General features: G+C 45.7%; 1 protein-coding gene and 1 pseudogene across 1 annotated transcript; both read left to right on the forward strand.

The window, feature by feature from the left end:
* Nucleotides 1-1,259: 1,259 nt before the first annotated feature.
* On the forward strand, nt 1,260-4,070 carry LOC137307793 (histone H2B 1/2-like). Its single transcript, XM_067976915.1, has one exon. It carries the CDS (start codon nt 1,336-1,338, stop codon nt 1,708-1,710), a length of 375 nt encoding a protein of 124 aa, XP_067833016.1. The 5' UTR covers nt 1,260-1,335; the 3' UTR covers nt 1,711-4,070.
* On the forward strand, nt 2,602-25,602 carry LOC137309101 (uncharacterized; annotated as a pseudogene).

Below are 25,602 nucleotides of genomic sequence, written 5' to 3' on the forward strand. Positions count from 1 at the left end.
ACTTTACATTTTTCTGCATTAAATTTCAGCTGCCATGTGTTTGTCCATCTCACATGTCTGTCTATGTCATCCTGAATTCTGCTACAATCCTCACTTTTTGCTACATTTTAAAGTTTGTTTCCTCTGCAAACTTTGAAATTATGCCTAGCATATCCGAGTCCATGTCGTTAATATGTATCAACAAAAGCAGTGGTCCTAATACCGACTCCTGGGGGACACCACTGCAAACTTCACTCAGTCTGAAAAACATTCGTTCACCACCACACTCTGCTTTCTGTCCCTGAGCAGACTTTGTATCCACGCTGCCACTGCCCCTTTAATCGAAAAGGGAATTCAATTTTGCTAAGCAGTCTATTATGAGGTACTTTATGAAACTCCTTTTGAAAATCCATACACATATCAACTGCACTATCTTCATTAACGTTATTTCATGGAAGAACTCAATCAAGCTAGAAGACGGTTTCTGAATCCCCTGAAATGCTCTCCCATTTCTGGTTTCGAGTTCAGTGCCGGCTCTGAGCTGTTGAAGCCACCAGACTGAAGATTACTGCCTAACAAAGCGTTTAATGCCGAACACGGGACTATAGTGGTTATTCGATTGGACAAGAATATCAGGGTTCAAATCCAACCATTCAACAAATCGGACAATCATAACAATAGGCTTAAATAGACGTTTAAATAAGGAGCAGGAATCAGCAGAGGGAAAAGCTTCAGAAAATCAATGAATTTCACTGAATCCGAGTAATTTTGTCCCGCTCCACGGTACAGATCAGAGTAAATAATAATTATCAATAGAAAGGGACAAAATCAAAGCTCGGGGTAATCCCATGTGTGTGGGAATCCCCTGAGAAGAAGGGCCCTTCTCACCGCCAGACAGGTGACATTTCCCGGTGGATCTTTACACAGTGAGCGGCTCTTTCAATATAAACTGGGGCTGGAGAGAGGCTTTGGGAAATGAACTTCCGGATTACAGGGAGGGGGCGCGTGATTGGTGGCAGACACTAAATCTGATTGGATATATAACGGCACCAATCAGAGAGTTAGAATTAAAAAGCATTGTGACATCACTCCCACTGACCCAATCACAATCATTGCTTTCACCCATCCCTCATTAGCATAGCGCAGTGGGGCGGTGCAGTGTGAGCATGTTTGTGATTGGTGGCAGGCATCCAATTAGAGCGTTAAATGAAAAAAATATCGTGACATTACTCGCGGTCCAATCACAATCATTGTCTTCACCCATTCCTCATTAGCATGGGGCGATGACGTCAGCCTATTTAATCCGAGCTCGGAGCGGATTTGGTTCATTTCTGGATCTGAAATTGAGTTTGGAAAATGCCTGAGGACAAGAAAGCAGCTGCCAAGAAGGGCGCCAAGAAAACCCTGAATAAAGCACCAGCCAAGGGCGGGAAGAAGCGGAGAAAGTCGAGGAAGGAGAGTTATTCCATCTACATCTACAAAGTGATGAAGCAGGTTCACCCCGACACCGGCATCTCCTCCAAGGCCATGGGCATCATGAACTCCTTTGTGAACGATATTTTCGAGCGCATCGCGGGTGAGGCTTCTCGCCTGGCCCATTACAACAAGCGGGCGACCATCAGTTCCCGGGAGATCCAGACCGCCGTGCGCCTGCTGCTGCCCGGAGAACTGGCCAAGCACGCCGTGTCGGAAGGGACAAAGGCGGTGACCAAGTACACCAGCTCCAAGTAAAGCTCCACCATCAACTGAAGAAACCCCTGAACACAAAGGCTCTTTTAAGAGCCACCCACAGTCTCTCTGAAGACGCTGTACCGACCTCGCTCCATCGGATCATTTTAATAGATAACTTTTTCAGTAACTATTTATTTTATAATTTCTCTTGAAATCTGAAAATTCTCATAATCACTGCCAGGTATAATCTGTGTGTCGCTGTTGAATGTTGTCCCAGTAACCAGAAACGTGTCCCTGATCCCCTCATTCCTGATCGCGCTGCGTCCTCCCCCACATCTGCCCCTTCAGAGCAGTTTTAAAGGTGGTGGATCAGACATCAGTCATTTCTTTCTCTCCTTTTCACGTTTGTTTCTATACTATTCAGTATCAGTTTATGAACCGAAACCCTTTGTAATGTGCCAAACTTGAAAGGGACTTCACACCGAGGACAGAATAGTCTAAAGGCCCTGTCACTGTTCGACTTCATAAACCAGAAGTCTCGGCTCCGGTATAGATCCGGCAGCAGCTCCTGTGACCAGGGATCAATCTACAATCTGTGGCTTGTTCTTTTACAAAGATTGAGCTGGAATCTGTCCCGTTACAAAATGCTGTGAATGGGGCTTCATTCCCGCCCGTTTGAAAGCGAACGGAGAATGATACGGAATTTATAAGAATCTCGAATGTGTGATGGGAAAATGTGGAATAACAGAATATAAGGAGAGAGAATTTTAAATCTTTGTCTTAAAGTGACATTATTTACTAAATCCGATTCTTGTGTTACAAATATATTGGCGGGCTTTTCAAATTTCAAAAACCGTGTAATGTCTGATAATTGAGGCCTGTATTTTCCGCCCTTTTCTCATTTCCGACTATTCAGTGGTTCAACGAACAGCCAAATAAGATTGAGAACAGATGGACCAATCACAATTGCCCCCACTGTATTCCTCCAGAAGGAATAAGGGCGAGTGCGGGAGGATTTCTTCATTCTTTGTGAAAGTGTTTGTGAGATTGTGGAAATGTCTGGAAGAGGAAAAACCGGCGGTGAAGCTCGGGCCAAGGCCAAGTCTCGCTCATCCGGGCCGGACTGCAGTTCCCTGTGGGCCGTGTTCACAGGCTCCTGCGAAAGGGGAACTATGCTGAACGTGTGTGTGCAGGAGCCCCGGTCTATCTGGCTGCTGTGCTCGAGCATCTGACGGCTGAAATCCTCGAGCTGGTCGGTAACGCGACCCGCGACAACAAGAAGACCCGCATCATCCCCAGACACCTGCAGCTGGCCGTCCGCAACGACGAGGAGCTCAACAAGCTGCTGGGAGGGGTGACCATCGCTCAGGGCGGGGTGTTGCCGAAGAAATCCAGCACTGTGAGCTCCAAGACTGAATCTGATAATCCAAAGGCACTTTTCAGAACCACCCACTGTATCGATGAAAGGGCTGGTTACTGTCTGAAGGGAGTCAGAAACTAATTCAATAAGGACTTTTTCTTTTTTTTGTGTTTTAGGCCCCCCTTTTATAAGAATGGGTGGGGGTGGGGGAATATGGACCTGATTCAGATACTAGAGTGAACAATAATTTGTGAAATACAAATGATCCATATCGGTCTGTTACAATACTCGCTTCCGGACAGTAGATGGCGCCAATCGTCAATAGGTTGAAATTTTACAGATTGTCGAGGAAATGAGGCCAAAATAATCAGGTCATTAAACTGGGCGGGTGGGATACAGAAACACCAGTGATATTTGATCATCGGCACAAGAGACGTTTATTTCTGACCCGGCTATTATTATTACAGTCTCATCCTCTCACAACACTTACTCGAAGGATTCGAGGATTTCATTTCCACAACATTCACCTGAGGAAGGAGGAAGCCTCCGAAAGCTTGTGAATTTCAAATAAAATTGTTGGACTATAACTTGGTGTTGTAAAATTGTTTACAATTGTCAACCCCAGTCCATCACCGGCATCGCCACATCAACACTTACTCGGTCTGTCTTCCATTACCCAAATTTGTACGCCAGAAGGTGACTGATGTGTTGATTATTGTATTAGCGATTGCTGAATCAGTGAATTAAATTAGTCTCTTATTGTAGGTGAGTGGGGGCATTTATTCTGTCCCTGTCAGTCTGTTCCTGTGTCAGTCACAAGTAGCGATGTGAATGTGACACTAATGTTTTACACTGCTTCTGATTCTAGCGCTGAATGAGAGTTTTTAGATCTATTAGTGCGAGTGGGATCGAAATCAGATCTTTCCGTATCTGTTTGCCTGTACTTTCTCTGTCCGAATGTGGCACTGCATGTGAGATGGCACTCAGTCTGCGCTGTATGAGTGCAATTCGCCTCTCTCCAATCATGGGTGTGGAAATTAAACTGACTCCGTTTCAAATACCTGATGTTGGTTTGACTGGAATTGACACCTTTTGTCAGCCTGTGTCTGGTGTTAGTGTAAAATTAACACTGCTACTGGATCTGCCCTAAACTTCACAGATCAGCTCTACTCAAACTCTCTCTTGTATTATGATGGGCGATGAGATGGAGAGTTTCTAAATTCTAGTCTTGCCCCAACTGACATCCGCTCCCTCCCTTTATGAATTTCCCGTGGAATTAAATTTTTCAACAGTACCACCATTTCAACCCAGGAGATCACAGCGTGAAGCGATGGAGAGGCTTAGGGAGGGAATTCCAGAGCTTAGACAGTTGAAGGAACGACCACTAATGCCTAGACAACCACAGGTGCAGGAAGAATCGTCAGCTCCGGATTTCGGAGCTTGAGCATCAGCTGGCGTCACTGCAGTGCATCCGGGAGGCTGAGAGCTACGTTTCAGGAGGTCGTCACCCCGCAGCTTGAGAGTGGAGGCAGAGAGGGACTGGGTGACCGCCATACAGACAAGGAGGACCGGGCAGGTAGTGCAGGAGTGCCTTGTGTGCACCTCACTCTCTAACCATAATTCCGTTCTGAATACTGGTGAGGAAAAGGGTTCCTCTGTGGAGTGCAGCCAGAGCCAAGTCCACAGCATGGTGGATGGCTCAGTTGTGGAGGGGGGGGGGGGGGTGCGGGGAGGGAGGAGAAAGTAAGCTCAGGAGAGCAAAAGTGATCAGGGATTCTATAGTTAATGAGCAGACAAGCGTTTCTGCGGCTGCAGACGTGATTCCAGGATGATATGTTGCCTCCCTCGTGCCAGGGTGAAGGATGTCGCTGACCGGCTGCAGAACATTCGGGGGGGGGGGGGAGGTAGGGTGAACAGCCAGGGGTCGTGGTCTATATCGGTAGCAACAACATAGGTAGAAAGAGGGATGAGGTCCTGCAGGCAGATTTTAAGTAATTAGGAAAGAGATTAAGAAGCAGGACCTCAAACGTAATATTCTCTGGATTACTCCCGGTGCCATGCGCTAGTGAATATAGAAATAGGAGGATAGAGCAGATGAATGTGTGGATGGAGAGATGGTGCAGGGGCATCGGCTTTAGATTTCTGGGACATTGGGACCAGTTCTGGGGAAGGGAACTGTACAGGCTGGCTGGTTTGCACCTGAATGGAGCTGGGACCAATGCCCTCGCGGGGAGGTTCACTAGTGCTGTGGGGGGTTAAATTAACTTGTCAGGGGGATGGGCACCAGGGTATAGACATAGAAAGGAGAAACAAGGGATACAAAGGATCGGGGGAGAATGATAGCACTAGAGCAAGTAATAGTACAGTATTATGTGGGATCAGACTGAGAGAGATTACAAGAACGTCTAAGACTGGTTTACAGTGCAAGTGTGTAAACACACGAAATGTGGTAAATAAGGTTGGTGAGCTGCAGGCACAAATAGTCACATGGGAATACGATGTGGCGATAACGGAGACCTGGCTCAAAAAAGGGCAGGATTGGGTACTAAATATTCTTGGATACAAGTTGTTCAGGAAAGATAGGGATGTAAAGAAAGGAGGAGATGGCATTATTGATTATGGAGAATATTGCAGTAATGGAGAGAGAGGATGTCCTGGAGGGGTCAAGGACAGAATCTATTTGTTTAGAGTTAAGAAATAAAACAGGTGCCATTACACTACTGGGTGTATTCTATAGGCCACCAATTAGTGGGAAGGAGATAGAGGAGCAAATTTGCAGGGAAATTAAAGAGAGATGGAAAGCAATAATCTAGTGATAAATGGGGACATCAACTATCCGAATATAGACTGCGATAACAATAATAATAAAGGGGGCACAGAGGGGGAGGAATTTATTAAATGCATTCAGGATAACTTTCTTAATCAGTACGTTTCCGGCCCAACGAGGAAGGAGGCATTGGTGGACTTGGTTCTAGCGAATGAGGTGGGCCTGACGATACCGGATTTCTTTACTCTTAGTCTGGTTCAGCAAAAACTGAAAGAGAATACACTTGAGAGTTTAACACAATTTTATTAGCTGCAGCTGACCTATCTATAGAATTGATTTCAACTCTTGACAGAGTCTGGTCAATCACATAGAGCAGGCAAATTACACAGTCAAAGTTCACACAATTATACATTTTCAGAGTGGGGAGGGACATGATTAGCAAGGGGTTAAAACCAATCATAAGCTGAGTCTGGGCAAGCCATACGAACTGACATAATGACCGACCACTCACAGGTGATACCTGTTTATGCGTCGGTCACAGGAAAGGGAGTCTCGCTTATCTCAGGCCTGGGATGTTTTTCGACCTTGTCCGAAATAAGGATCCATTCATTAGGTAGCTGCAAAACAACACTCCCTACACCTGCTTACCCCAGAATTCAGCTTATCATATCGCTTTGCTTGATTCATCATAAAGCATACATTTTCATACAGGAAATTAATAACATAAACGAATGATCAAAGAAAAGCTCATTGAAAAGCTCATTGTTCTAATTCTAGCTAGCAAAATGGGCCACTTATATTAACCCCTGGTTTACCATACTGCCATTTTGTTATGGAGGCATCTTATTGAGCTACTGAAAGCTTACTACATATGCATTTCATTAGAGGGGCACCTCGTAGGTATTCTCAGGCCAAGTGAAGGAAGCATCAGTGGGGGAACATTTAGGGAGCAGAGATCATAATATCATAAGGTTTAGAATAGCTATGGAAAAGGACACAGACCACTCTAAAGTAAAAATACTCAATTGGAGGAGGGCCAATTTCAGTGGGATGAGAACAGATCTGGGCTGGGTAAATTGGAATCAAAGATTGGCAGGAAAAACTGTAATTGAACAGCGGGAAGCCTTTAAGGATGAAACGGTTCCGGTACAGTCTAAGTACATTCCCACGAAGCAGAAAGGTAGGGCAAATAAAGCCAGAGCCCCCTGAATAACAAAAGAGATAGCGAGTAAGATGATATGGAAAAAAAGGGCCGTATGACAGATGTCAGGTTGGTAACACAACTGAGAACTAGGCAGAATATAGAAAGTTCAGAGGGGAAGTGAAAAAGGAATAAGAGGGGCAAAGAGAATATGAGAGTAGATTGGCCATCAATATAAAGGGAATCTGAAAGTCTTCTACAGGCATGTAAACAGGTAGTAAGAGGAGGGGTGGGGCCAATTAGCGACCATGAAGGAGATCTACTCATTGAGGCATAGGGGATGGCCCAGGTACCAAATGAGTACTTTGAATCTATCTTTACCAAAGAAGAAGATGCTGCCAGAGTCTCCATAAAGGAAGATTTAGTTGAGAAACTGGATGGGCTATAAAATTATAAAGAAGAGATACTTGAAAGGCTAGCTGTACTTAAAGTAGATAAGTCACTCGATCTGAATGGGGTGCATCCTAGGTTGCTGAAGGTAGAAGTTGTGGAGCTACTGGCCATTATCTTGCAAACATCCGTAGATACGGCAGTCAGAGGACTGGAGAATTGCAAACCCTTGTTCAAAAAATGGTGTAAGGATAAACCAACAACTATAGGCCAGTCAGTTTCACCTCAGTGGCAGGGAAACTTTTAGAGACAATAATCCGGGACAGAATTAACAGTCACTTGGATGAGTTTGGATTGATTAGGGAAAGCCAGCACGGATTTGTTAAAGGCATATCGTGTTTAGCTAACCTGATAGATTTTGTGATGAGGTAACATAGAGAGTAGATGAGAGCAATGCAGTTGATGTGGTGTATATGGACTTTCAAAAGGCGCTTGATAACGTGCCGCATAATAGGTTTTTCATCAAGATGGTGGCCCTTCAAATAAAGGGGGCAGTAGCAACATGGATACAGATTTGGCTAAATGACAGGAAACAGAGAGCAGTGGTGAACGGTTGTTTTTCGGACTGGAGGGAGGTGTACAGTGGTGTTTCCCAGGGGTCAGTGCTGGGACCACTGCTTTTCTTGATATGTATTAATGACTTAGACTTGGGTGTACAGGGCACAATTTCAAAATTTGCAGATGATGCAAAATTTGGAGGTGGAGTAAACAGTGAGGAGGATAGTGATAGATTTCAAGAGGATATAGACAGGCTGTTGGAATGGGCGGACACGAGTCAGGTGAAATTTAATACAGAAAAATGTGAAGTGATACATATCGGTAGGAAGAATGAGGAGAGGCAATAAATAACTAAAGGGCACAACTCTAAAAGGGGTACAGAAACAAAGAGATCTGGGGGTATATATGCACAAATCGTTGAAGGTGACAGGGCAGGTTGAGAGGGTGGTTAAAAAAGCATACAGGATCCTGGGCTTTATAAATAGGGTACAAAAGTATGGAAGTCATGATGAACCTTTATAAAACACTGGTTCAGCCACAACTGGAGCATTGTGTCCAGTTCTAGGCACCGCACTTTAAGAAGGATGTAAAGGCCTTAGAAAGGGTGCAGAAAAGATTCACGAGAATGATTCCAGAGATTAGGGACTTTAGTTACATGGATAGACTGGAGAAGCTGGGTTTGTTCTCCTAAGAGCAGAGAAGGTTGAGAAGAGATTTGTTAGAGGTGTTCAAAATCATGAAGGGCCTAGACAGAGTAGATAGAGAGAAACTGTTCCCATTGATGGAAGGGTCAAGGACCAGAGGACATAGACTTAAGGTGATTGGCAAAAGAACCAAAGTTGACATGAGGAAAAACTTTTTTACATAGCGAGTGGTTAGGATCTGGAATGCACTGCCCGAGGGGGAGGTGGAGGCAGATTCAATCCTGGCCTTCAAAAAGGAACTGGATAAGTACTTGAAAGGAAAAAAAATGCAGTGCTACGGGAATAGGGCTGGGGTGTGGGACGAGCTGGATTGCTCTTGCATAGAGCCGGCGCAGATTCGATGGGGCGAATGGCCTCCTTCCGTGCTGTAGCCTTTCTATGATTCGATGTGTTGATTATTGTGTCAACGATTGCTGAATCAGGTGAGTGAAATGTGCCTGTATTATTGGATGAGTGAGTGATTTATTCTGCCTCTGTCAGTCTGTTCCTGTGTCAGTTCCGAGTACCGCAGTGAATGTGATACTAATGTTTTACACTGCTTCTGATTCTGCTTCTGATTCTAGCGCTGAGTGAAAGAGCAAGACACACTTTGCCTTTGGATCTATTAGTGCGAGTTACATTGAAAGGGCCTTTCACTATACCTGTAGAGGGAAAATAGACTGAAAATTCACTTCATCCGAGACTGGTTCTTCACATCCAGCATAGGTTTCAGCTCCCGTCCGATTGCACCAGTGCTAGATTCAAATATCCGGTAAAGTGTTGGAGTGAGGCTCGAACCTAAAAACCCTGACCCTGATTCGAGTGTTTCCAACCGAGCCAAGCTGACACTATATTGGAAATAAGAGCTTGTATCTCTTGCACTTTCCGCGGGTGCGCGAACCCCTCTCTGGAAATACGTCCAGTTAAATTGATACTGGGGTGTACGTACCTCATGTGAAAGAGTGGGATCGAAATCCGAAATTTCTGTACCTGTTTGTACTTTCTCTGTCCGGGTATGGCAATGAAGGCGAAGAGAGTCAGTCTGGTGGAATTCAATTCCCTCCATTCTTGCGTATGGAAATGAAACTGTCTCTGTTTCAAATTCCTCATATTGGTTAGTCTGGAATTGGTACGCTTGTCTGTCTGCTGTTGATTCTTAGTGTAAAATTAACAGCTGCTGTTTCTGCCATAAGACGTACAGCTCAGAACTACTCCCATCTCCCCGCTGTTGAAATGGATAGTTTATAAACATGAGTCTATTTTAGACAGTTACATGGGTAAGATGGATATAGAGGGATATGGGCCAAGTGCAGGAAATTGGGACTAGCTTCGTGGTATAAACTGGGCGACATGGACATGTTGGGCCGAAGGGCCTGTTTCCATGTTGTAACTTCTATGATTCTATGATTCTATGAGTCCTGTCCCGCCTGACAGCCACTCCCTCCCTTTCTAAATTTCCAGTTTAAGTAAATGTCTGAGAACTGCGCGGCAGCGCGATTTCAACCCCGGAGATTGATTCTCAGTGTAAAATTAACAGCTAACTTCTCTTTATGAATTTCCCGTGTAAATACGTTACTATGAACTGCGCGCGAGATCAGAGCTCTTTCCATCGCCGATTTGGTGGTTCTGAAAAGAGCCTTTGTTGCACTTGGTGCTGAAGCCGGGTCGGGTTTAGGCGCGCTCCCCGCGGATGCGGCGGGCCAGCTGGATGTCTTTGGGCATGATAGTGACTCGCTTGGCGTGGATGTCGCACAGGTTGGTGTCCTCAAACAGCCCCACCAGGTAAGCCTCGCTGGCCTCCTGCAGGGCCATGACGGCCGAGCTCTGGAAGCTCAGAGGGGAGGAGACGGAGTGAGATATTAAACAGAGGGGAGGAGACAGAGTGAGATATTAAACAGAGAGGGGAGGAGATAGAGTGAGATATTAAACAGAGGGGAGGAGACGGAGTGAGATATTAAACAGAGAGGGGAGGAGACAGAGTGAGATATTAAACAGAGAGGGGAGGAGACAGAGTGAGATATTAAAGAGAGAGGGGAGGAGACAGAGTGAGATATTAAACAGAGGGGAGGAGACAGGGTGAGATATTAAACAGAGAGGGGAGGAGACTGAGTGAGATATTAAACAGAGGGGAGGAGACAGAGTGAGATATTAAACAGAGAGGGGAGGAGACAGAGTGAGACATTAAACAGAGAGGGGAGGAGACAGAGTGAGATATTAAACAGAGGGGAGGAGACAGAGTGAGACATTAAACAGAGAGGGGAGGAGAGAGAGTGAGATATTAAACACAGAGGGGAGGAGACAGAGTGAGACATTAAACAGAGAGGGGAGGAGATAGAGTGAGATATTAAACAGAGAGGGGAGGAGACAGAGTGAGATATTAAACAGAGAGGGGAGGAGACAGAGTGAGATATTAAACAGAGGGGAGGAGACAGAGTGAGATATTAAAGAGAGGGGAGGAGACAGAGTGAGATATTAAACGGTGAGGGGAGGAGACAGAGTGAGATATTAAATAGAGAGGGGAGGAGACAGAGTGAGACATTAAACAGAGAGGGGAGGAGACAGAGTGAGATATTAAACAGAGGGGAGGAGACAGAGTGAGATATTAAACAGAGAGGGGAGGAGACAGAGTGAGACATTAAACAGAGGGGAGGAGACAGAGTGAGATATTAAACAGAGGGGAGGAGACAGTGTGAGATATTCAACAGAGAGGGGAGGAGACAGAGTGAGATATTAAACAGAGAGGGGAGGAGACAGAGTGAGATATTAAACAGAGAGGGGAGGAGAGAGAGTGAGATATTAAACAGAGAGGGGAGGAGACAGAGTGAGATATTAAACAGAGAGGGGAGGAGACAGAGTGAGATATTAAACAGAGAGGGGAGGAGACAGAGTGAGACATTCAACAGAGGCGGGAGGAGACAGAGTGAGATATTAAACAGAGAGGGGAGGAGACAGTCAGATTGACGGACAGAGCGGAGAGCGGCCTTTGATCTTCCAGCTCCACCTCCAGTCCTCTCCACCCGCCAATTTCAAACCGTTTATCGATAATAGAACCGAAACACATCGCTCCGCACAAACCCCTTACAGACTCGGGCTTCATATTCAAGGATTTCCAGAAAGCCGGAGTTTTAAATAAGCCCCGTTACAATGAACAGTCAGTAATATTCCTGTCCTACACAGTCCCTTTTGGACAGAGTCAACCCGCCACCTTCCATTTCAGTCCCAGACTCGATTCTATCCCCTCTCAGACCGGTTCAGCAGTTCACAAACACCTTATTCCTGCTGATTTGGAGAATCTCGTGTGTTGGAGTTTAAATTGTGATAGCGGCGGATCTCCGCCAGTTTTACCGTCTCACGGAGACTCTGGCCCCGAATCTGTGGAAAAAGAATGAACTGGGACTGGAGCCGAACAAACCACGAGATACAGTGAGACCCGGCCCGGACATCCCATTCTCACCCGATCGCTGACCTGATCTCTGTTTTTCTGCTGAAATCTTGAATTGAACTAAAAATTTACGTTAAATTTCGACTCCTGAGCTCGGCAGGGGAGGAGGGCGATTGTTTGACAGGGTTTTTAAAAAGTTTGCTCAAAACGGACTCGGAAATCCGGCGATGAGGCCGGACACACAAACACAGTGACATTAATCTCACCCGCCCGCCCCTTTAACACTCTCTCTGACACAAAGTTCACATCCGCACATTTACGGGATAAACTGTTCGCCTGATTGACAATTCCCGGGACAGGCTTTCCTCCCCGCTCGGCCTGTGCTGCGGATTCTCGGGGGTTAGTTGTAGTTTCCCAGCTCAGTAACTGTTAAACACTCTGAGGCCGGCGCTCCTCACAGTGTCTGGTCCCGCATTCAGGGACAGGAGTCAATCCCAGCTGTGGCTGCGATAATCCATATCTGATTTTATATTATTATATTGTTCGCACACTGAAATATGTTTAGTTAAGATTAAAATTCAAATTATCCGCTCTGGGTTCCTCCAGTCTCTTTGTGTTTCTCTCTCCTCCTAAACTAACTGACAGATAACAGTAACTGGTGTCCTATCGATCCCATTCTCAACAACCAGAGACGGCTGGTTACTGAATAAAGTCAACACTCACAGACAGTGTCAGAGAGTTACAGACTGTTTTTGTCAACCTTTCCTTACAGGGCTGGAGACAGATAAACGCACCGTCAGACCGGCTCATACATAATAGAAGGGACAGTGACCGTCTCACCAACAGCACACAGACACAGAATCAGTCTTTCACTATCTATCAGTGTGTCCATATTACGCTGAGTAACAGTATCTCGTCTTCGTGTACAGACTGGAGAGAGAGAGAGCGAGAGATACAGAAAAACACACAGACAGTGACACAGAGTATCAATCTCACACTGGCCGTTGACCGTATGACCGTTTAACGCTAAGTAACAGTATCCCACTTTCATGTGCAGCGCTGGAGAGAGATACAGACAGACAGAGAGACAGAGACACAAACAGACGGACACAGTATCAGTCTCACAATTCCGATCTGTGTCCGATGCACATTCCGTATACAGTATCCCACCTTCATGTACATGGATAGAGAGATACAGACAGGCACAGTATCAGCCTTACAATTCCTATCAGTGTGTCTGTATCACGCTCAATAACAGTATCCCACCTTCATATACAGTACAAAGGAGAGCGAGAAACTGACCTGTAATGTCCCGTTTTCACCCAGTAACAAATGGGAATTATTCCGTTCCAATTGATATTCCACATTGGAGTGTCAGAAGATACAGTCTCATCACTAACTGATATTATTTCAGAGTCAGACACGTTATTAATCACACTCTCAGGGACAGTGTCAGACTGCTTTTGCATGTTGTACCCTCGGTAATCTTGCAGCTCAGGGCCGTTCGGTATTTCTCTCAGTGACCGAGAGTTTCACTCCGATTGACATAAACTGGGACTGTTCTGTCAGATATTAATCCTACACGGTCCCAGCAAATACACCGACTCCCACTTTCCTCCCACGTTTCTCCAGGATTGGTTTGAGAAATCCACACTCCAGTTTCGATGTCACACGTTACTTTATCAGTGAAGGGACCAAGAATGAACAGAGTACATTGGCTCATTTCACAGCCGTCCACTTTATCTATGAAAGACTCTTTACCATCAAACCATACCGAGAGAAACAGCAGGGATGGAAACATCTGGTTTAATAGTTGGAGATTGTAAAGTCAGTCTGGATTCCAGCGTTAGGCACTGGTGGAATCCCATCTGTTTTCCATTCTGGTGCCTGTTCCTGCTCTGCCTGTAGACCCCATTCCCTCTGACCTTTCCCCCAGACCCACTTCCTTTGCTCAGACTGAAAAATTCCAACTGGGGAAAGTTTCCATCGATTTTTGTATTCAGAATTAAACCTGATATCTGCGCATGCGTCATTCAGCCCTGCCCCCATAGCTGGTTGTTGGTGAGCAGAAGAGCGCATGCGCGCTCCCCTCCCCCTGCTCGGCCTGTGGGGCCATTCCCTCAGTGAGTGGAAGAAGATGGTTTAAAACAGGCGGGAATGGAGAGATCACGGCCCCGGGGTAAGGGAGCAAACAGCAGCCTCGTTACAGCAGCTCATCGCTCCGGGACCGTGTCCGCAGATGGGCTCAGAGATCGGCATTGAGACCGGGGTAAGTTCAGGGGGAGTCCGGGGGCTGTTTGTAAACATAAGAACATAAGAAATAGGAGCAGGAGTCGGCCAATCGGCCCCTCGAGCCTGCTCCGCCATTCAATAAGATCATGGCTGATCTGATCCTAACCTCAAATCTAAATTCATGTCCAATTTCCTGCCCGCTCCCCGTAACCCCTAATTCCCTTTACTTCTAGGAAACTGTCGATTTCTATTTTAAATTCATTTAATGATGTAGCTTCCACAGCTTCCTGGGGCAGCAAATTCCACAGACCGACCACCCTCTGAGTGAAGAAGTTTCTCCTCATCTCAGTTTTGAAAGAGCAGCCCCTTATTCTAAGATTATGCCCCCTAGTTCTAGTTTCACCCATCCTTGGGAACATCCTTACCGCATCCACCCGATCACGTCCCTTCACAATCTTATATGTTTCAATAAGATCGCCTCTCATTCTTCTGAACTCCAATGAGTAGAGTCCCAATCTACTCAACCTCTCCTCATATGTCCGCCCCCTCATCCCCGGGATTAACCGAGTGAACCTTCTTTGTACTGCCTCAAGAGTAAGTAAGTCTTTTCTTAAGTATGGAGACCAAAACTGTATGCAGTATTCCAGGTGTGGTCTCACCAATACCTTATATAACTGCAGCAATACCTCCCTGTTTTTATATTCTATCCCCTGAGCAATAAAAGCCAACATTCCGTTGGCCATCTTGATCACCTGCTGCACATGCATACTAACTTTTTGATCTTATTGCACAAGGACCCCCAGATCCCTTTGTACTGCAGTACTTTCCAGTTTCTCGCCATTAAGATAATAACTTGCTCTCTGATTTTTCCTGCCAAAGTGCATAACCTCACATTTTCCAAGATTGTATTGCATCTGCCAAATCTCCGCCCACTCACCCAGCCTGTCTATATCCCCTTGTAGGTTTTTTATGTCCTCCTCACTCTCCACTTTCCCTCCCATCTTTGCATCATCTGCAAACTTTGATACGTTACACTCGGTCCCCTCCTCCAAATCGTTAATATAGATTATTAAGAGTTGGGGACTCAGCACCGACCCCTGCGGAACACCACAGGCCACTGGTTGCCAGTCCGAGATTGAACCATTTATCCCAAATCTCTGCTTCCTGTTTGATAACCAATCCTCCACCCATGCCAGAATATTACCCCCAATCCAGTGATTTGTAAGAGGCGGAGTGGATCAGAAACTGGTCCCGGAACATGGAGTGAGGGGGGAAGGGAGAGGCCATTGTCGGGCTGAGTGTGTACAGGGTGTGTCCAGGATAAGGGAGACAGAATGAGAAGAACCTGCTATTGAAAATCATTGCTGCTTTCTCTCCCCAAACCAGTAGTGAATGTTCCTGGTTTAGGTCCAGTCTCACCCTGTTTGTTGTTATTGGACAGTGAACAGTGGAAACAGAGCCGGAGAGTAAGGATGTGGGGAGTTATACAAAGAGCATCTATTGCAGGCATCAGGTGAGAAGTGTGAAGGACACATTTTAAACAGCGGCTGTTTGGTTTTGTTTGAACGGTTAGTCCCATGGGTAGTCCTATTCATGGACCAGGACAGGGGTTGTGTTGTGTGTGGATGTCACTAAATTGTTGTAAAACTGCCCTACACACCTGGTATGCTGAAACTGAGTGCTGCAGCACTGCAGTTCAGTCAAACACTGACACTGTATCGCTGGTTTTCATTTGTGGATATTCAAAATGATCATTAACAGAGATATTAAACTGATCACTTTTGTATTTTCGACATGACCTGTTCTTGAGTTACAAGAGATACTTTTCTTCCTACAGGCAAATACTTGAAGGACCCAGAATAAATGTGATGCTTCCTCCACTCGAGGCACGAGGAACAGTGCAGCCAGCTCCTTCTCACTCACAGTATGTACATTGTCACTCGCAGAGCACAGAGACACAGACAGGTCATCAATTCCACAATCTCAGACAGCAGAAGTAGTCACTCCAATACTGATCCCAAGTACCAAATATGCACGATCAATTCAATGGTCAGAGGCGGAGATCCAGATGATTCAATTTCACCTCAACTCAGTACCACTGACAGGTAGATACATAAATCCCAGTCCAAAATCACACCCACTATTGCTTGAAATGCACTGCGTCAATCTCAAAATATTGCAGCCTTAGCTACAAACAAAATCGCAGATGGAACTGACACGCGGCACCCGATTGAAAGATACAGCATTAGCCCCAATAATATAACCCGAGATTCAACTTAAATAGCGAGCAGACCTCACACACGTTATGAGTTTAAAAGTTGCTGAATTCATCCCAATTCTGTAACCTGAGATACAAATTACATACCAGTTCAAAATTCACGTACAGTATCAGTGAGAGATGCTGAAAGATAGTATAACCTAAGATACAAAATTAGATACCAGTTCAGAACTCACTCATATTATGAAAATGAAAGTTACAATATCTTTTCGATTAGACCCAGAGCAACACATTACATAACTGCAAACATCTCGTACAGTGACACCTGAAAGATACACTATCAATTCCATTAGTGGAGACTGAACTACACATTATATACCGGTCCAATAATCTCATACAGCATCAGACTGAGCTACAGCATCAATTCCATTCGTGTTCACTGTGATACATAACATCATAGAAAATTTATGGCACAGAAGGTGGCCATTCGGCCCACCATGTCCACTCAGCCCGAAAGTGAGTGACCCAGCCTAATTCCACTTTCCAGCATTTGGTCCGTAGCCTTGTAGGTCACAGCACTTCAGGTGAACATCCAGGTACTTTTTAAATGCGATGAGGGTTTCTGCCTCTACCACCCTTTCAGGCAGTGAGTTCCAGACCCCCACCACCCTCTGGGTGAAAACAATTCTCCTCAGCTCCCCTCTAATCCTTCTACCAATCACTTTAAATCTATGCCCCCTGGTTATTGACCTCTCTGCTAAGGGAAAAAGGTTCTTCCTATCCATTCCATCTCCCCACCTCATAATTTTGTACACCTCAATTGAATCACCCCTCTGTTCCAAAGAGAACAACTGCAGCCTATGCAATCTTTCCATATAGCTAAATTCCTCCAGTCCTGGCAACATCTTCATCAATCTCCTCTGTATCCTCTCGAGTGCAATTACATCCTTCCTGCAATGTGATGACCCGAACTGTCCACAGTACTCAAGCTGTGACATAACTAGTGTTTTATACAGTTCCAGCATAACCTCCCTGCTCTTATATTCTATGCCTCAGCTGATAAAGGAAAGTATTTCATATGCCTTCTTAACCATCTTATCTACCTGTCCTGCTACCTTCAGGGATCTGTGGACATGCACTCCAAGGTCCCTCACTTCCTTGATTAAGAAAGGGAAGATAGATTATGAAAATAAATTACCAAAAAATATAAAATCAGATAGCAAGAGATTCTGTAGTTATATAAAAAGAAAAAGGGTGGCTAATGCAAACGTAGGTCCCTTAGAGGATGAGACCGGGAAATTAATGGTGGGCAACATGGAGATGGCAAAAATGCTGAACAAATATTTTGTTTCAGTCTTTACGGTAGAGGACACTAAGAATATCCCAACACTGGACAAACAGGGGGCTCTAGGGGGGGAGGAGCTAAATACAATTAAAATCACGAAGGAATTGGTACTCAGTAAATTGATGGGACTCAAGGCGGATAAATCCCCTGGACCTGATGGCTTACATCCTAGGGTCTTGAGTGAAGTGGCAGTAGGGATTGTGGATGCTTTGGTAATAATTTTCCAAAATTCTCTGGACTCGGCAAAGGTCCTGGCAGATTGGAAAACTGCTAATGTAACACCCTTATTTAAAAAGGGTCGTTGGCAGAAGGCTGGAAATTATAGACCAGTTCGCCTAACATCTGTGGTGGGTAAAATTTTGGAGTCTATTATTAAGGAGACAGCAGCGGAACATTTAGATAAGCATAATTTAATAGGACAAAGTCAGCATGGCTTTACAAAGGGGAAGTCATGTCTGACAAATTTGCTTGAGTTCTTTGAGGATATAACGTACAAGGTGGATAAAGGGGAACCAGTGGACGTAGTGTACTTAGACTTCCAGAAGACATTCGACAAGCTGCCACATAAAAGATTATTGCTCAAGATAAAGAATCACTGGATTGGGGGTAATATTCTGGCATGGGTGGAGGATTGGTTATCTAACAGGAAGCAGAGAGTTGGGATAAATGGTTCATTCTCGGACTCGCAACCAGTCGCCAGTGGTGTTCCGCAGGGGTCGGTGCTGGGTCCCCAACTCTTTACAATCTATATTAACGATTTGGAGGAGGGGACCGAGTGTAACATATCAAAGTTTGCAGATGATACAAAGATGGGAGTGAAAGTAGAGAGTGAGGAGGACATAAAAACCTACAGGGGCTATAGACAGGCTGGGTGAGTGGGCGGAGATTTGGCAGATGCAATACAATATTGGAAAATGTGAGGTTATGCACTTTGGCAGGAAAAATCAGAGAGCAAGTTATTATCTTAATGGCGAGAAACTGGAAAGTACTGCAGTACAAAGGGATCTGGGGGTCCTAGTGCAAGAAAATCTAAAAGTTAGTATGCAGGTGCAGCAGGTGATCAAGAAGGCCAACGGAATGTTGGCTTTTATTGCTAGGGGGATAGAATATAAAAACAGGGAGGTATTGCTGCAGTTATATAAGGTATTGGTGAGACCGCACCTGGAATACTGCATACAGTTTTGGTCTCCATACTTAAGAAAAGACATACTTGCTCTCGAGGCAGTACAAAGAAGGTTCACTCGGTTAATCCCGGGGATGAGAGGGTGGACATATGAGGAGAGGTTGAGTAGATTGGGACTCTACTCATTGGAGTTCAGAAGAATGAGAGGCGATCTACTTGAAACATTTCAGATTGTGAAGGGGCTTGATCGGGTGGATGCGGTAAGGATGTTCCCAAGGATGGGTGAAACTAGAACTAGGGGGCATAATCTTAGAATAAGGGGCTGCTCTTTCAAAACTGAGATGAGGAGAAACTTCTTCACTCAGAGGGTAGTAGGTCTGTGGAATTTGCTGCCCCAGGAAGCTGTGGAAGCTACATCATTAAATAAATTTGAAACAGAAATAGACAGTTTCCTAGAAGTAAAGGGAATTAGGGGTTATGGGGAGTGGGCAGGAAATTGGACATGAATTTAGATTTGAGATTAGGATCAGATCAGCCATGATCTTATTGAATGGCGGAGCAGGCTCGAGGGGCCGATTGGCATACTCCTGCTCGTATTTCTTATGTTCTTTTAAGTTCTCTACACCCCTCAGTTTGCTCCCATTTTATGTGTGCTCCCTTGCCTTTTTTGCCTTCACCAGGTTTAATACTGGTACAAAAGGCACACAGTTTGTCTCATTAAAACCTACAGCAAGAAATTCTGAAGTGCATCATATTTACAAATGAATTACAAAGTGGAAAACCACTTCTACGTTCATATATGAAAGACAGAGTTTCAAACACAAAATTGTAAACTGAGTTCCAATTAAAACTCAGATATGGAATTATTCCTGACTTGTGCACTGTTCCAGAGACTGACAGAAACACAATGAATCCCACACTCACACACAGTACCAGAGACTGACAGATTGAGAATGTATCCCACACTCACACAGCACTAGAGACTGAGAGATGCAGAATCAATCTCACACTCATACACAGTACTGGTGACTGACAGCAATACAATGAATCCCACACTCACACAGAGCACTAGAGGCTGATAGATACAGAACGAGCCCCACACTGACACACAGTAACAGAGACTGACAGAAACAGATTGAATCCCACACTCACACAAAACACCAGAGATTTATAGAAACAGAATTAATTCTACATTCACACACAGTGCCAGAAACAGACAGGTGCAGAATGAATCACATGCTCACACAGTAGAAGAGACTGACACGTAACAATGAATCCCACAATCATACACTGTATGAAAGAAAGACAGAAACAGAACGAATCCCAAACTCACACATAGTACCAGAGATTTATAGAAACAGAATTAATTCCACACTCACACAGTGCCAGAAACAGACAGACGGAGAATGAATCCCACACTCACACACTGACATGAACACAATGAATCCCATTCTCACAGACAGCACCAGGGACTGATAGATGCAGAATGAATCCCACATTCTCACACAGTACGAGATGTTCACAGATGGACAATGAATCCAAAACCCACATACAGTACCAAAGATTCTTTCGTGCAGAATGAATATCACACTCACACAGTACCAGAGGGTGACAGATAAGTATTTAATCCAAAATGCATATACGGTACCAGAGGCTGACAGGTACATAATGATTCCCACACTGACACAGCACCAGCAACTGATAGATACAGATTGAATCCCACACTCACACACAGTACCAGAGACAGACAGATACAGATTTAATCCCACACTCGCATACAGTACGAGGGACTGACAGATACAGAATGAATCCCACACTCACACACAGTACCAGAGACTGACGGATACAGAATGAATCCCACACTCACACACAGTACCAGAGACTGACAGATACAGAATGAATCCCACACTCACAGACAGTACGAGGGACTGACAGATACAGAATTAATCTCATTCACACACAATACCAGAGACTGTATATATTTAAATAATCCCACACTCCCTTTAAGTACCAAATACTTACGGTTACAAAATGAATCCCACACTCTGTATAGTGCATTTAGCAACTATTGAAGTAACAATCAATCAGTCAGCTTGTGTTGGAGATTGACCCGTGTAACAGAAATGCAGGCTGAGAGAACGTTGTCTGATTGATGAACTGTAAATATTAAAACAATGAATTCCATATTAAATAATAGCTGGTGGTTGCATTTCAAACATTCCTGGTATTTCTCTGTGCCTCCACTCCGTCTAACGCCACGGTTTGCGGTCAGCCTAAGGGGACATTTTCACTGCCGGCGGATCTTGTGCGGGAGAATCGGAAGAGTCGTGATAGGCCCGAATCTTTTTGATGGACCGGCCAACTTCGAATCTGATTGCTGGGCTTCCCATGTGTATTGCATCATTGATGGGCGGCTCGCCGATTTGTAAGGCCGGCAATTTCAGGCGGCCGGGATTTCCGGCGGGCCCAGCGCTTTTTAAACCGCCCTCTTGTACTTTCCACCGAGACACATTTTTTGGATGGCGATTTTGGGACTTGACCCTGAGGAATGTCAGAACCAAAAGATCTGAGATTCAGTGATGCAGCAGTGGAGGTTTTGGGTGAGGACCCGCAAGGAGGTCTTTTTCCCTCGGATGGAAGGAAGATGCCCAGGTAGACACTACGCCAGGCCAGGTGGTGGCACTCAATGTGAATGCCGGGAGTCAGGTTCTCAGGACAGGAGTGCAGTGTCGCAAGAAGTCCAACGACCTTACTCGGACTGCAAAAGTGAGTATGGTGTCCTGCTACCTCTGGACTGTGACTCCCGCTGCCAGCACTGAGGGGCCGCTGCACGATCTGAGGTGCCATCTTTCGGATGAGACATTGAACCCAGCTCCCATCTGCCCTCTCCAATGGATATAAAAGTTCCCACAGCACAATTGGAAAATGAACAGTGGAAACATTTTATCCTTATTTACTCTATCAAATCCCCTATCAACACCTCTAGTAAATCTCCTCTTAACCTTCTCTGCTCCAAGAAGAACAATCCCAGCTTCTCTGGTCTCTCCACATAACTGAAGTCCCTCATTCGTGGTACCATTCTTGCAAATTTCCCCTTATCCTTCTCTGCTCTGAGGAGAAGAATTCCAGGTTTCTTGGTTTCTCCACATAACTGAAGTCCCTCATCCCTGGGATCATTCTGGTATATCTGCCGTTGGTCAGTGGTAGCATTCTCACCTCTGAGTCAGAGGGATGTGGTTTCAAATCCCCACTCCAGGGACTTGAGCATAAAATCTAGGCTGATGCTCCCATTGCAGCACTGAGGGAGTGCTGGACTGTTGGAGGAGACATCTTTTCGATGAGATGTTAAATCAAGACCCCATCTGCCCTCTCAGGTGGACATAAATGATCCCATCACAGTATTTCAAAGAAGCAGGTTTTCCTCCCCGGTGTCCTGGCCAATATTTATCCATCAACCAACACCACTAAAACATAGTAGGAGATGGCTAGGTGACAACTGGCTGTGGGGTTTGCTACATAAGAACATAAGAAATAGGAGCAGGAGTAGGCCATGCATTCCCTCGAGCCTGCTCCGCCGTTCAATATGATCGTGGCTGATCATCGACCTTAAGTCCACTTTCTCTCTCGATCCCCATATCCCTTGATTCCCCTAGCGTCCAAAAATCTGTCTAAGTCAGTCTTGAATATACTCAACGACTCAGCATTCACAACCCTCTGGTGCAAAGAATTCCAAAGATTCACAACCCTGTTAGTGAAGAAATTCCTCCTCAACTCAGTCCTAAATATCCGACCCCTTATCCCCTAGTTCCCCTCTCTATGTCCCCTTTCAGCATCTCCCCTGTCAAGCCCCCTCAGAATCTTGTATCTTTCAATGAGATCACCTCTCATTCTTCTAAACTCCAGAGAGTATAGCCCCATTCTACTCAATCGTCCCTCATAGTTCAATCCTCTCATCCCAGGAATCAATCTCGTGAACCTTCATTGTACCACCTCCAATGGAAGTATATAATTCCATAGATAAGGAGACCAAAACTGTACATAGTACTCTTGGTGAGGCCTCACCAAAACCCTGTACAATTGCAGAGCGAATTCCCTACTTTTATACTCCACCCCCCGCCCCCCACCCATTGCAATAAAAGCCAACATGTCATTTACCTTCCTAATTGCTTGCTGTACCTGCATGTTATCATTTTCTGTTTCATGTACAAGGACACCTAAATGCCACTGAACACCAATAGTTTCTCACCATTTAAAAATATACTGTTGTTCTATTTTTCCTATCAAAGTGAATAACCTCACATTTCCCATATTATACTCCATCTGCCACCTTCTTGCCCACTCACGTAATCTGTCAAAATTCCTTTGGAGACTCTTTGTGTCCACCTCACAACTTACTTTCGCATGTGGCGTTGTATCATCAGCAAACTTGGACACATACAATTGGTCCCTTCATCTAAGTCATTAAAATAGATTGTAAATAGCTGAGGCCCAACCACCAATCCCTGTGGCACCCTACTAGTTACAACCTGCCAACCCGAAAATGACCCGTTTATCCCTACTCTCTGTTTTCTGTCTGTTTAGCAATCCTTAATCCATGCCAATATATTACCCCTAATCCCATGAGCCCTAATCTTGTGTAACAACCTCTTGTGTGGCACCTTATCCAATGTCTTTAGAAAATCCAAACATACTACATCCACTGGTTCCCCATAATCTACCCTGCTCGTTAGGCCCTCAAAAACCTCCATTAGATTTTCCAACACGATTTCCCTTACGTAAAACCGTGTTGATTCGGCTTAATCATGTTCTGATTTTCTAAGCGCCCTGTTACTACGCCCTTAATAATATATTCGGACGTTACAACAGTTAGAAAGCACTTCATTTACCGTGAAGCACTTTGGGATGTCTTGAGATTGTAAAATGCGTTCGTTCTTCTTTTCTTTATATGGAGCTGCCTCACTCCATCTGCACAATGCCATTACAGCAACTACACATTAACTCATTCCCACTCTTTGTGCAGGACAAGTCTGCACACAAACCACGGAAGAGGACCTGCACTCAAGACCTCACCCAGATGGAGCAGGATGTCCTGGATATCATTGGAATAGCCCGCAGGAGAAGAATGAAGAATGACAAGGCTCGAGGCCAAATACCACAAAATGGAGGCCTATTTCTCTTATCCTCTCTTTCTTTAAGCAATCACATAGGCAGTGTGGCACCCTAGAGCTGTATTGCGCTGCCACTCGCCTGCTACTGCCTAACCGTCCCAGTACTTGATTGTCACTCACACTTTTTTCCAGGTCTATCTCATTACTTGGGCCCTGCTCTGCAAGTGATGGAGGGGGACCACCGTACAGACGATGTTTCGTCACCAAGTCCATCCTTCCAATGCACCAGCACAGGAATCAGCATGTGCGGTGGGAGAGATGTTCAGTTCGAAGGATCGACACAGGGTGAATCATTCACCAATAGAGAGCAGGAGCTGGCCATTTAGGAAAGGACAGTGCCGGAGATGGATGACCAAAGGGCCAGCTCAGATTCTAGCTGTGCCGAAGAAGACAAAGATGGAGATTTCAACGGCCCAGCCTTTAAAAGGAAGATCTTCCATGTGCATCATCAATTGCTCGAGTCATTGGACAGCCTGTCTGGGAGCTGCCTCACCCTGTCTGAAAGTATGGAAGAGTCCGCTTCCATATTGCTGGGCGTTCTGCCTCAAGGCCTCACCAATGTGCATTCTACCATGGAGCGTGTGGGCAGCACTCCGGACACTGCAATCAGGCCCTCTGTTCAGGAGCCTGTGGCACCAGCACTGGCATCATTGATGGAGGCTCAGACTGCTGCCATTCAGGCCCTGGCCCGTACCATCTCATCCGGCTTGGAAAGGCTGGGGTGATGTATTGATAGGGGCTTCAGTCATGTCTCAGACCTCCTACAATCTGCTCTCCCACAGCTGAGTGACAGCGCCGAGTCACGGCCAGGTGGCAGTGGCACAGCGGGAGTGGCACATGCTGCCCTCTCTCAGCACGACAACACATCTGCTCCGTCCCAACCCCCTCAAACTCCGACTGCTCCAGGGCCAGGAAGCCAGCAAGACCCGACAGCCCAGGTGCCAAGAAGTCGACTAGAGCAGTCTGCCCAGGGACCAAGAAGCGGCTAGACCAGATTGCCCCGGAGCCAGGAAGCGGCTCGACCAGATTGCTCCGGGGCCAGGAAGTCGACTGAATCAGATTGCCCCGGAGCCAGGAAGCGGCTAGACCAGTCTGCTCCGGGGCCAAGAAGCGGCTAGACCAGTCTGCCTCGAGTTCAAGAAGTCGACGAGACCAGACTGCCCCGGGGCCAGGAAGCGGCTAGACCAGTCTGCTCCGGGGCCAAGAAGTCGCCAAAACAAGGCTGCTCAGGGGCCAGGAAGCCGGCTGGACCAGACTGCCCAGAGGCCAGGACGACGGCTGGACCAGACTGGTCCCAAGGCCAGCAAGCCAGTTTGACCAGACTGCCCCGCGCCAGGAAGCCGTCTAGATCAGACTGGTTTGTTGGCTAGTGGGATTTTTGTAATTGCTCTGATCCTGACTGAACCGATCCTGCAGAAACCGAGGGCAGCAGAGGGAGTCGGTGCTACTGGAGAGAGAATGGGGAACTCATTTCTGACCCAGGAACAGGTCAGGGATTGTAAAATAGATGGGACTCCACCAGTGCCTAACGCTGTAATCCAGACTGACTTTACAATCTGTAACTATTAAATCAGATGTTTCCATC

The sequence above is a fragment of the Heptranchias perlo genome, chromosome 3, assembly GCF_035084215.1.
Source record: "Heptranchias perlo isolate sHepPer1 chromosome 3, sHepPer1.hap1, whole genome shotgun sequence".
Lineage (NCBI taxonomy): Eukaryota > Metazoa > Chordata > Chondrichthyes > Hexanchiformes > Hexanchidae > Heptranchias > Heptranchias perlo.

Excerpts from the sequence above, each read along its gene's own strand:
- LOC137307793 (XM_067976915.1), top strand. The coding sequence starts at position 1,336 with ATGCCTGAGGACAAGAAAGCAGCTGCCAAGAAGGGCGCCAAGAAAACC.